We start from the raw sequence: 13,483 nt of genomic DNA, 5'->3' as shown, positions 1-13,483 counted from the left end.
TTTCTTTTTATAGTGCAATATTAATTCCAAGTCTGTTTTCTCTTACGAATATTTTCATAATATCATCTACATAAGTAAGCTGTACTTGATTTCTTTTATAATCCATGATCTGTTTGGTTTCAACTTATCAAAAAGACCAAGTAATGAAAGTAAGATGTTATATTGGAAAGCTTCATCTTTTTTTAAAATATTTATAAATGTGAAGTTCAGCTCATGCAGTATTTAGATTCATTATGAAAGAAGCACTGTGGAATTTCAGAATAAATAAGGGGGGAAAGTCACTTGAAACATTCAGACTTATTAACATAAAAGAAGTCACTTAAATTGAAACACTGGTGCTGTTTTCTATTTGATTTATGGTTAACAAACTGTAATACTTTAAGCTATGTAGATAGCAGTTCATGTTTACAAGACTGCCAGTTGGATTGCAGTGTAAGTACATCACTCTCTTGGTTTCAGAATCCATGTAATGCCCTTTGAAAGCCAGAATTCCAAGATTAAAGCATTTTATGTTCCCCTTAAGCCTGCTGGATTCTCCCCATCAGCCATTGTTTATGGGGCAGGGCTGTGTTTTGTCACCTGCACAGAAGGGGGGTTTCTTCTGCCCAGAGTCGTCTCCTGGTGCTGCATTTCAGCTTCTCTGCTCCTCTCCAGTTGAAGTGGAGGCATCTTGCTCACAGGCAGATGCATTTTCCAGACTTTTTTGAACGCAGCACTGATTTTTCAGTGAGGTTTTCCTGTTTGCAGTGAAGATTTGCTGTGCAGGGAATGCTTTTCCAGTCTGTTTTGTCTGTTATCTGGGAGGAAAAGAGGAAACAAGACTTTATAAACTTCCCAACCCAAGCCTTGTGCTCCTGTCCCTTCCCCACATCCTTTGACACCTCCACCAGGCACGAGGTGTATCCACAGCTGGAATTAACAAGGATCAGCTGGCTGGTGTGTGCCTGCCCTGCCCTCCTGCAATAGCTGTGTCCTGCCAGCCTTGTCCCAGGAGGCTCATTATTCATCCCTCTGCTTATTTTCATGAAATATTTAGGAATTCAAAGATCTTGAAATTCTGGTTGCTCTTAAATTTGGTAAAGTTGCCTGCTGTTTCCAGGAGCTGTTAGAAAGGAAATGTTTAACAGTCAGTGAGGACAAGGACAGTGTAACTGTGCAAAGCTTGGTTATTTAGGCTAAACATCAGAGTCCATCATCCTGAGAGATAGCATGAATTCCTACCTGCAGTAGCATAAAAGATCTTGCACAGACTGAGCACTTATTTTTTTGAGTACTGGCTTGAAGTTTAGAAATTAAGTAGTCTTTGATGTGCTGGGGAGGTGGTTTGTTTCTTTCCTATGAAAACAGTGATTAATCCAGGACTAATTCCTGTGAACAAATGTTGTGGTTTTGCTGTTGTGTTTACACTCATCTGTCTTTTGTTGCAGATAAGGTAGAAGATTAGTTAAAGTTTAGGTCAATTTTTACCTAAGTTCTGAAGAAAAAGATCCTGTTTTTCCTTTACTAACATTCTTCCATTATCTTCTGTACTCACTGATCAGAGCTAATGAGATTTTAATGGAGTTATTTATGGCTTCTCCCTCTTACTATAAAAGTGTATAATAAACTGAGCACATGAAACTGTTGGATGGTGCTGTTTGTTTTTATCTCTGTTAATTCTACAACCTCTTCTGTGATTCTTTCAGATCTCCTAAGGCAGGTAGGGTATGATGAGCTAACCAGCTAATAAAGGCCTGAAAGAAATTTAGTAGATGTTACTTATTCATCTTTCTGATGATTTTAAAATATTTTCTGTGCTCTTCTGACTGAAAGCCTTTTGCTGCCATGGAAAGGTTCGGGTGCTGTGTGTATTTTTCAGTTCATGCCTTAAACTTCATGGTAGTATTGTGCTTTAAGTTTTAGTCTGATAGGAATAGTTGTGTTCCCAGATATGGGTGAAATAAAATCTTTGCACAGATTGCCCAGACTTGTGGGGAATTGGGGTAAAAGACTGAAGTAAGGTACTTGAGCAGTAAAAACTGTGTAAAGTTAGTTGTTGTCATGGTCTGTAATACAGCAGTGTGCATGACAGGCAAAGTGGGTGGCACTATTAATACTTTCCAAGATTATTTTCTGCTCTGAATTTCCTTCAGAACTTCCTTTGGAGTATTTTTGTTCCCTGATCCTGAACTTGCTTTTTCAAAGCTAATGCACTATGATTGGAGGTCACTGACTAGTGTATAATTGAAGCACTCATTATAAATAACCTTGAAAGTGAAATAATAAATGGTGAAATATGTGAGATGCTATAAAACACACTCTAAAAGGTGTAATTGAGCCTTAGTCTCTTGTCTCTAGGCAGATTCTGAGGCTCAAGTTCTTTTTGTAACCCATGACTTTTTAAAGAGTGGTTTGGGCAAATGGATGGTGCCTTTAGTGTGATGAGTTTCTTATTATTGCACCTAAATGTCCATTTGTAAAGATTCTTCTCCTGAGCTGGAGGGGTTTTGTGATCTAACCCCATTGTTGGACCATTTATGCAATTTTGTGTCTGTTGACTTGAGCTCTTTCTGCATTAATGAATTCTGCTTTAGTATTCAGTGCCATCATCATTATTGCTCCTGTGTCTTACCAGTCAGGCCTGATCAAACCTAGACTCTTTCATGTCTTGAATATTTTATTAAAGTCAAATTGTCTGTCAATTCTGTATCATAAGAATTCAATCTTTTTTTTCTTTCAAGCTGCCTGAAAGTGCACATCAGGTGTGGAGGGATGTTTCTCATTGTTAGTTGCCCTGCTGAAGGAGTTGTGCTACTTCTGGGCTAAACCCTTGAAGTTTAAGGTCTGTTACAGCCATTTTTTGAATGTGCCTTTCCTCTGCTTTAGCCTCCACCCCTGGCTCTCAGATTATGCTGATCAGTGACCAGGGTGATCTCAGTTACCAGCTTCAAGCTTTCCCCAAAGATCACCAGTTTGGTTGCTCCAATAGCTGTGTGAGACTAGATTGAAGCTGCATATGAATTTTAGAGCAAAGCACAATTTATTTTCTTCTTGATGGACTAGCTGGGTGCTTTGCCAGCTGTGTCATTCTTGTAGGAGCTCACTTTCTTATCTTCTGCTTCTGTGTTTGGCTGTAACTTGTTGAGCCTTCTGCTCTGAGAGAACTTGAGCTGCAGACTTACTGCCATAGGGATATGAATGTACATCAGGATCCTGACAGGGTTCCATGGGGAGCTCATCTGGCATTATCTGGAGACTGGAACAATGTCTCTTCATACCCCTGATGTGTGGGCAGATAAGGCTTGGGCTGGAAGACAGTGATGGATGGAATCCAGCAAGAGCCACTGTGAGCAGGGGGAAATGAGACCATCTGAAGGGTGTGGAGAGCTTGTCCCTTTGCAGGTGCCCTTTTGTTTACTAGTGACAGACCCTGCAGAAACACGAGTCATGTCCTATTGCAGCCTGTCCTCAACCAGTCTGGGTGGCAAGGCAGAAAACTTCATTTTTTGTTATAGTTTTAACTGACATTTCAATGTCTCACAGATAGTAAATTTGCACACTTTCTGTATCTGAACTTCTGAGACTCTGGGATAATATCTGGTGATGTCTGAGATAATATTAACTCTGGAATTGTCTTAATACTTGCAGTGCCTCTGGCTAAATGAATAATTGTGGGAAATCGTAAGCAGTGCTGCCAGGTATGTAATTTGGAGCACGTTTAAAGTGGGGATACTGGTCTGGTTGTATTGTTTGATATCTTATCTGTTTTATCAAAGAAAGAGGCTGTCTGTGAAACTTTCTCTGCTAAGTCTGAGTTTTGCCAGGCCTCGTGAAGAAAGGTGGTGTAAATATAGCCTGATGCTTTCTCTTTAAACTTGGTAACTCCTTGTGTGTTAAAGATAGAAAATTAAGGCTCTTGTGATGCAGCAGACAGGAAGCCTTTTGCTTAATGCAGCAGCTTTACTGTGAGATGGATCCTGTGTGTCCAGAGCTCCTGCTGAGTGGAGATAAGTTAAATAACAGCCCTTTCTGTATGTGTCAGCCCTGCAGAGTGGCACAGCAGGCTGCTGGTTGGTGTTTGAATGTTTGAGTGCATCCCGAGGAGCTGCAGGGCCGGACGCAGCCCCGCTCGTTCCGAAGGCACGTCTGTGCTTGACACGGCTCTGCTGCCTCTGAGACTTGTTTATCTTGCCTGCAAGGCTTAAAGATAATTAATGGAAAGTGTTTCACACTCTAAAACAGGGCTTGGCAGCCCTGCAGCACGGAGCACTGATTCCCACTGGAACACTGAGTGGGCCCTAACCACATGTGAGCAACATCACTTTTAGTTCATTCCAAGATCTGTTGGGTCCCATTCAAGCACCAGGCTGGCCAGCAGAACTGCTGTCAGTGTTTGTGACACTGAGGGTCCTGTGCTTGTTCCTTTCCTGCTGTACTGGGGCAGGAGCAGCTCGATGTGCCCTGGCAGCTCTGAGCTGTCACTTGGCTGGGATGAGCCAGGGGAGATACCAGGAAGACTGGGCTGGGTTGTGCCATGTCTTACACCTTGTTTACACTGAGTACTTCAGAACAGGGGATGTTTGTGTACATCTGTGAATGCAAAGCCAAATTGATGAGCCAGTAGAAATAATCCTTCTATTGTTTACAAGAACAAAAGCAAGCTGGAGCTTGTGCCTGTGCAGGAAAAGTCGCTTTCCATTCCACAGTGGGATGTTACTGACTGCAGCTTTGGAAAGCTGTGCTGCCAGTGTGAACCTTTCATAGACCCATGGAAGGGTTTGGGTTGGGAGGGACCTTAAAGATCAGCCAGTCAACCAGGGTCACCTTACACTGTCCCAGGGTGCTCCAAACCCTTTCCAGCCTGGCCTTGGACACTTCCCAGGATCCAGGAGCAGCCACAGCTGCTCTGGGCAGTGACATTCACTCCCATGTTTGCAAATAATCCGCAGAGTGTTTTAGATCTGTAAATCCCCTGCCATGATTGAGTATGCAGTACCAGCATCATTCAGAAGGACGACCAGATTGCTGATTTTTATATTTTCAAGTTCCCCTTGAGTTGTTTGTTCTTTTTTAACATAACTGCTAAAACAAGAGTTCTGCATGTAAGGGAAGTACCAGGCAGATGGGAAGGTCTGAGCTATTAACACTCTTTCTTTGAACCTTTTTCCTTACATAGTGCTGGCTAAAGGACATAGTATACAGAAGCTTTTTTTTTTTCCCTTCATCATTTGGGAAAAATGAGAGGATTTTGTGGCAGGCTGTACCCCCTCCTCCCTCCAAGTCCTGCATTTGTTTTTTACTGTCAGTGACTGGGTTGATTTTTGTCTTCCAGCTTATGTGAAAGCTTCCTTGAAAACAATCAAATCCCTGATGTCTGTCTGCAGTGAGACTTTTTCCTCACAGCTCTATGTTCTGGAGATAACAGCTATCTTGACTCTTCAGATCCTGTGCTCTCTGTACTGCCTGGAACAGAAAGCAGAACTGGAGCTTGTAGGAGTTTGGCTTTACCTGGAGTTGTGTCCTGCTCTGCTCCTGCTTGTCACTTGTGTCCCAGTCCTGCAGTCAGTGCCATCACCAGCTCTTCTCTTCCTGCTGCCACAGGTGGCCTTTGCTGTAAACCTCTAATGATCTCCCTTTCCTGTTGCAATAATCCTCTTTTTATTTTCTTCAGAGTTCTAGCCATCTCCCTTTATTTGCTAAATCTCCTTTGATTCTTTGTTCTTTTCAGCCCAGTTTCACTCCTTTATAATCTAAGATCTGTAGAACAAGATTTTTTTCTTCTTCTAGGACCTGAAAAAACTCTCCTGTGCCTAGACAAGGATTACTGTAGTTCTTTCTTGGAATTTTAATTCCAGACTACATGGACAAGCCCCGAGATGCTTCTCTTATCTGTTCCTCAAAGCTATGCATTAAACAAAACATGCATCTGATCAGTTTAACCTGTAATTAAACATTTTCCTTAAGCAACTGACATTGTGATAACTAATAATTATCATGTGTAGCACCTTTAAAACCTATTATGCATGTTTATGTAAGAACACTATTACCATAATAATAAGATATCATTACCACAAATGTGCATACTGAATGAGCATGTCTTAAAGTAATCATGGATTCCATTAATCATACTTGAAAAATTAAAGTATTTGCTGTCTAATCTCTCAAACACTACTCGAAAGGTTTTGGAAACAGCAGGGCCTGTTTACTGCAGGTCTCTCATACAGAAGATCTCATTTCTGGTGTCTCATTTTTGTTTTCCTGAATTGTGCTTATCTTTCACCTTGGGAAACCATCAGCTCAGAGACCCACAGTCTCCCTTTGAAAGCATCTCCATGCTGATTTTTATGCTGTTTGCCTCGTTTTTTGTCCAGGGAGTGCTGCCACCTTTTCTTAAGGCTGATGTGAAATGCACACCTGAAACTTGGTTCTCCTTCAAATTAGATAACTGCCTTAAAGGAGATGAACTCATGGCTGATTGTAATTCTCTTAGTCCCTTGCACAGGGGCAGAAAAGAAAGAACCCAATTCTTCAAGTGTTCTTTGTTGGTTTCTTTTAAATACAAGATTGCAGAGTTGAGGAGCAGAGTTTTTTGGGTTTATTGTTAAGGGTGACAGTTTTGAGTTTGTCTGATATTTAAAAGTTGAGCTCTGTAGATTCTGATGGAGACTAGATGAGAAGAGTGAAAGTTGGGAAGAAACATTTGACCTATTGAGAAAACTGAAATGAGAGTTTATGTAGTCTGAATATTTGGGCTTGGAAGGGACCTTTAGAGGCCATCTAGTCCAGCTCCCTGCAGTGAGCAGGGACAGCAAATACCTGGTGTGGCCAAGAGTTAAAAAACCAACTTAATTGCTTTAGGGAGATCATTCTTTTATCTGTCAGCAGGACCACTTTGAATTTAGTAGCATAATGTGTGTTCAAACAAGTCTATCACTGTCTATTTTCTTCCTTAACACTTGGCATTAGGTAACCTGGACATGGACAAGCCCTGAGATGCAAAGTATTTATTAATGCCACAAAAAAGTATTTATGAATGCCACAAAAGCACATTATGTCATACAATTCCTTAATATCTGGTGCAGTTCTGTGATATATTTCTGTATCTTAATATATAAACTGCATCATAAGAAAATAGTGAAGTAGGGGGAGAGGATTTTAAGGACTGAGAATGTGGAGCAGGGGAAATAGGCATGAAAAGTTAGAAAAAATAGGCAAAAATAGGAAAAAGCAAAAAAAAAAAACATATAGAATTACAGACTAGAATTATAGAATATAGATATAGAAATTGACAGATACAATGGAAGTGTGAGGAGAAACAGGATTTTGAAAATTGCTTTTCTGTCATAATGGCAGCAGTGAAGCAGGGCTGAGACAGGCAGTGGGAACTGGGGGGGAATGGTTGTGGCAGAGGGTGTGTGGTGAGTGGAATGAAAGGGAGCCACATGAAATGGGACAAACCAGGGTTCTGGGCAGGAGCTCCTGTGGCTGTGGATGGGCAGAAGCAGGGGAGGAAAAGGAATTGAACCTGGATGGTCTGAGCAGCTCTCACAGGGGAAGGGGCACGTGCACAGACAGTTAGAAGGAAGGAAAGAGGCTGTTGGAAAAGCAAAGCAAAATGCTTTCTGAAAGGGATATAAACACCTGTGACCTGGGGTATAAATCAGCCTCTCCCCAATGTGCTCAGCAGGCAGATTTCCCTGCAGCCACTTGTTCTGTTCCCACCTACCTGCAAGGCTCCATGAACCTCTCAATGCATCACTTGGCTTCTTTCCCTTTCTCTTTTCTGCTGGAGCAGGGAGAATGCTTGCTTTGTTCCCAATTAAGTTGGCAATTTCTCAAATCCCCCATAACTTTTCAAGAAAAATGTAAGTCCTTGACAAAAAAATGGAAATAAGTTGCCAGAAAGAAAACATTACTCTAAAACGTTTTTAAAATTTGGTGCCCCTTTTTTTTATTAGAGGCTGGTAGGATCATGTTGCATTTAATTCTTAGCTTTAGATTTGAAAATTCTAGAAATAGAAATTGTTTTCTGTTGCTTTACTTCTGGGAAAATTATTTCACAGTTTCCTGGTCAGTGGGTTGAACTAAGGAAGTCTAGTGTGTTTTATTCCAAGTTTTTAAAGCATTTAAATGTTGCCCTGTCTGTAAAACGTGTAAGAAGCTGCACTGAATTTCCCTTCCCTCACTTAAAAATGCAATTCCTTTAGGAGCAAAAAAAAAATAAAAAAAAGTGGAAGCATCTATGTTATACTGAGTAATTATGCCCCCTGGGAAATAGAATATAAAGATCTTTAAAATCATTCAAGTGAGAGAACAAGCACTTTAACTTTTGCCTTGCAGGAGCTGTGTATTACATCCCCAGCTCCTTGCTCCAGTGTCAGTGTGTCGTGCCTCGCAGGTTCACAGCCCTGGCAGAGGAAATGAAACCCAGTCAGTTACTGCAGGATTTATTGCAGACCTGCTGCTGCAGGAAGTGGTGAAAAGCTGATTGATAGTCTGAGGCAAAACTCCACAACAAGAAACAGGATGTATGTTTGGGTTTTTATGCCCGTTTTCCCCTCTGCCCTCACCCCCCTCCGTTTCGAGGCACTCTCTTTAATTTCAGTCTCTGTTTATAAATCCATGGTGCCCTTTCCTGGTGAAGCACGTGCTGGCTTCCAGCCCTCGAGGAAATGGATGGGGCTGCACCAGAGATTTGAAGCCAATGTGGTGTGTCTGCTTTATTAGGGGCATCTATCTCAATGGTCCTGGTACTCCTGCTGAATTCTATTTCAGCTGAATTCCCAGGGAAGGGTGAAGTACATCTGCAGCCAGAGTTATTGAACATCTCCTGTGATCGTGGGTGAGCAGGCTGGGTGGGAGAGGAGGAGCCTGGATCACTAATCAGAATGTTCTCCTGGTTCATCTGCATTTCACAGATATCTCTGGGAGGGTTGGAAACCAAAATGATTTTGCTGCACATAAACTTCATCCAGCCAGCCCTGTGCTGCAGAGTGGGCTGCTAAAGACAGCAAACCTGAAAAGGTTTGTTCTGAAATCTCTCCTCCCTCCCTGTGCACTGCTGAAGCATTCCACAGCAGGAGCTTTCAGGAAGGTATCCTCAAAGCCTTTCAGTGGGATATTGTCTAACCTTGTGGGAAAAGTTACCCTAAATAATTGTAATTAGGAATCCTTCTGATTGTTTTTCCTCCTGTAACATCCACTTTTACAATCAGGGTTGCAGAAGAAAGTTGTTTGCATACCAAGCAAATGGAAGAAATGTTTAAGGTTGGTGTTCTCGTTATCAAATGGGAAAGTTCTGCTTGTCAGGTTCAATAACATATCTTGTTCTTTGTTAAAGGTCAAAAAAGTTGGCTGCACTCTGTGAGTCCTTGCAGAAAACCACGCTCAGCAAGTCCCACGTGGGGCTGGAGCTGGAAGAGCTGGAAGCAGCAGCAGTGCTGGTACAGGAGGAAGAGAAGGCGTTAAAAGCTGCTGGCACAGTTTCCAAGCAACAGCTGCTTTGCTCCGAGTCGGAGACAAGTGACTCTGAAGAATCCAGCAGCACTTCATCATCTGAGACAGAAGGCTCTGATTCAGATGAGCAGGAGTCCTCGACCAGTGAAGATGGGGAAATAAATTCTTTCCAAGGCACGCTGCAGGAGGAGAGGACAGCTCCACTTATTGACTGTAATGGATTGAGGCAGGGCACAGCCGCTTTGGCGATGGAGGTCGGGGCTGGAAAATCAAAGGTTTCCTTGCAATCTACGACTCCTCCTGGAAAACTGATAGAAGAATTAGAAATGCAAATCCAGTCTGCAATGAGACTTTCAGAGCAGCCTGAAGGATTGGCTACTGCAGGCTGCATTTCACAGGAACAAGAAGAAAACCCTCTACCCGAGCCTGACAGATTTTCAGAAGATGCTGCTGAGAAGGGAGATTTCTTGGAGGTGTCTCCCAAGCCAAACCCGTTGCTTTTTCTCTGCAGCACAAATGAAGATGAAGACTAAAGGACTGTGCAAGAGCACAGTGTGACCCACGAGCTCACAGCTTGTTCTAGAATGAGCTGTCCCAAGGCTGTCTTGTGCTGCACAAAAATGTTTCTCTTTTTTTGATGGAGGCCAAGACTGCTTTGAAAATAATTGATAGGACTGTGTGGTACTCTCACAGCTAATTTTTATTTTTGTCCAATTCAACAGTCTAATATTTGATGTGAGAATTCAATAAACTTCTAGAAACTGTTTTTATTAAGCTTATTCAGTGATAGAATCATGTCCTAATCAAATACAACTGAAATGACTCATTTTAATTTTCTCTAGCTGTTGGGATTTACTTGAAAAATATCCTCATTATGTTTGGATAAACTTGTTTATGACATTGTACTGTTATTTTAAAATGCTTCATAGTAAACCACTTCAAATAATGGTTATAAGTTTAAAAGTTTAAATAGTGATGGCAAATGATTTTGAAATATATAGATTCTGTATTTTTTGTACAAAATAAAGGAAATTTCTGTGCCATCAATAAAAGACCCAGTGGTTGTGTTTTTAATGTGTAAAAGATAAAGTTTCTATTTCTGCAGTTCTTCCTAAGTTCTTTCAGCAGTTTTGTCATTTGTTTATTCTTTTGTGCTGTTTTTGAGCTGTTTCTACGTGTGGACACTTCTGTAGAGAACAGAAATCCCAATTATTTAATGTTTTTCTGCAGATGCTCTCAGTTCCACCACAGCAGGGTTAACCAGAGTGAAGGAACAACACCCTTTGTGGATCTTGGAACAGGACTGAGAGCCAACCTGGCCTGGGTAGTCCTGGCTTTGTTAGTCTGGCCCACAGCTTTGGCCAACTTATTTATCCTTTTTTGCCTTTAAAATGTTCAAATAATCCAGTCAGGTTAATACAGTTTGTTAGCTAATTTGTGTTATTGAAGTCAGGTGGCTGCTCTCAATCATCTGGTTTTTTGTTAGCCAATTTCTGCAGAGGGATTTGGGAAGATGGAGCACAGACCCCCAGGTGTGGCTCAACAGGAGCACAGACCCAACAGGAACATCTGATTCACTCCTCTGGAGAAGCAAGTTTTGATTACTTTTCAACCTTTTTTCTATTAAAGTGTACAAAAATCCTAAGCTAAAGGACTTACTCTTCACCAGTGCTGTTCCCTGCTGGAAACCAGCAGGTGAGCTCTGTTCCTGCACCAGCTCCTGCTCAGTGAGAGCTGCAGCCCTCACCTGCCAATATTCTTTATGTTCTTAAATACCTGCTGCTCACTTAATCAGTCTCTGTGTTCTGTTCCCTGGGGGAGAAACCTTTCCCATCCTGTGTGGCAGGGAGCACTTATTCTTCTAAATGCCAGCAATAAAATCCACACCAGAGCTGCCAAAGTCTGAGAGAAGAGGGGAAATGCACTTCAGAAGAAAAGAGCAATGGTCCTGCTCTCCCCATATTCCAGGGATGAGCTCAGGAGCTTCTGCAGCTGCTCAGGGGCTGGAGAAATCTGTGTAAAACTGTTTTCTGGTTGTGGAGCTGATAAGGGGTGTTGATTGTTGTGGATTGACTGATGACAATTTGATGTGACCTCGGTAGGGGTGGGGTGTGAAGTTTTTGCCTGTGGGGTGATCAGAATTCCACCTGAGGCTGAGCTGCCCTGCACAAGTGGAGGGTCAGGATGAGCAGTGTCTGTGAGAGGGAAGCCTTGCTTCTCCAGAAAGAATGCACAGAGACACTTCCAGAAGAAAAGTGGAGCTTTAATACTGTTCAGCCAAAATTGAGGCTTACTGAGTCTGTGAAGTAGCAACACTTGGGAAAACAAAACCAAAACAAAAAAAAGAAAACAACAACAAAAAAAACCCAAACCCACACACACAAAAACAGGAACTCCTAAGAAGTCACATTTATTTAGAAGGGAGGCCTGTGCATCCAGGAGTTGGCTGGAAGAGGATGGAGATGTCTTAGGGACATGCCTGCTCATGCAGTACTTTAAGGTGTTAAAAGCAACAAGTGAAATGCTGGAAACCATCAGAAGGAGCTAAAGAAGTGGGTTTTGATTTTTATTCCTTTTTCTCATGGGAACAGTGCCACATTTTCCTCTTTCTCCAAATCAGAAATTAGAGCTGAATTGATTAAATATCTTTTTTTTTCCCTGGCTTTTCTTGATTCCAAACAGATTTGTGAAAAGCTTGTAAGGGCTTTGCTGCACATCAAAACAAGAAAGCATCGATTAGAGTTGATTTAGTGCAATAAATGATAAATATGGCCAAGGCATTGATCCAGAGCCCTGAGTGAAGGGGTGACCCCCCAGCAGTGCCACAGCTGAGCGTTGTCACAGCCCAGCCCATGGCTCAAGGCTGCAGAAAACAAACAGGGAAACACATGTCAGGCAGATAAATGGCTCTGCTGCTTAGAGCTCTCCGTGGAGGCCATTTGTCTCCCAGATAAGGAAGAATGCACTCCAAAGCCTGGGGGAGATAAGCTGGGAGAAGAAAATGGATGTGGAGCTGCTGTGGTGGCACAGGGGGCAGAGAGGGTCCCCAAGCCCGGGGTGTCTGCAGGGAGCACCAGGGAAGTGTCCCATGGGAGCCTGCAGACCCTTCCTAAGCATTTCAGCAGTGGATGACATTTACACCTTCACAGCAAACAAACAAATGTGTCTGTGGCAGTTGTCTGAGTCACCCAAGTGTTCCCTGAGCCTGTCGTGGGTCTGTTCCTCCCCCTTTTCATGGTACGTGGGCACATGTGAGGCATGATTTTGCATTGACACAACAACTCTGGGTTTGTAGTATTGTGGTACCCACAAATCGGGCTATTTTTACATCCTTAGGTTGTGGAGAAGTAACAGTCCTGCTTTGACAAATGCAGAATTTGGTGACCTGACTGAGATCAGATCCAAATGCACTTGGTAGTGTTGGTTTGCATTTCTTTAAATGCTTTCTCACACCATAAGGCACCACACAGCAGCAACTGAGCACAGTTGGTGGCCCTGTGAGGATGCCTGGAGAAAAAAAAACAAGATCTGTGTCCCTTAGGTGAGGACTAAGGCGTTGGCAGAGCTCCATGAAGGACAGCTCTGACCCAAGAGCAGCTCATTTCTGTGGGAGAAGTGATAAGCATGGAAGAGCACAAAAAGTTTCAGGTCTAGAAAGCAGCAAGGTCTGATAATGTAACTCCCCAGTGACCCCAGGAGCTCTGTGCTCAGTCCCTCTCTTTAAAGCTGATATTCTGAGTAACTTAAATGAAATAATTTTCCCCGGTGTCACAGAGGTACCAGGCCTAACTCAGGAAGGTCCAAACTCTGGAAGGAGAGCACAGAAATAGAGTAAAAAGGAGTAAAACACAAATCTGACAGTGGAGATTTCTCTGTCTGCTACTGACTTGTGCAGAGCAAGGGTGAGAAGCTAAAATCTGGAATTTCTGAGGTATTCTTAAATACCTTTCTGTGTATCAGTGTCCAAGTGACTCAAGGCCATCAGTGCCGTGGGAGCTGTGGTGCTCACCCACACCAGCTGCAGTCACTGCTCCTCTAAATCCCTGGA

The 13,483-nt window shown here is 42.5% G+C and overlaps 1 protein-coding gene across 3 annotated transcripts in view; it reads left to right on the top strand.

The window, feature by feature from the left end:
* SHQ1 (SHQ1, H/ACA ribonucleoprotein assembly factor) overlaps positions 1-10,487 on the top strand; it is a 38,571-nt gene extending 28,084 nt beyond the window's left edge. For 2 of the 3 annotated variants that reach the window (XM_059856822.1, XM_059856823.1), the window contains exon 12: positions 9,320-10,487. In XM_059856822.1, the coding sequence (XP_059712805.1) occupies positions 9,320-9,968 (649 nt within the window). In that variant the 3' untranslated portion in view covers positions 9,969-10,487. Of the gene's footprint in view, positions 1-3,627; positions 3,678-9,319 lie in introns of all 3 variants that reach the window. The other variant, XM_059856824.1, reaches the window with a different exon arrangement.
* The last annotated feature ends 2,996 nt before the right edge of the window (positions 10,488-13,483 follow it).

Source organism: Haemorhous mexicanus, chromosome 11 (genome assembly GCF_027477595.1).
Source record: "Haemorhous mexicanus isolate bHaeMex1 chromosome 11, bHaeMex1.pri, whole genome shotgun sequence".
In the NCBI taxonomy this organism is placed as follows: Eukaryota; Metazoa; Chordata; class Aves; order Passeriformes; family Fringillidae; genus Haemorhous; species Haemorhous mexicanus.
Note: the sequence above shows the minus strand (reverse complement) of the source record. Positions and strands in the feature narration are given on the sequence as shown.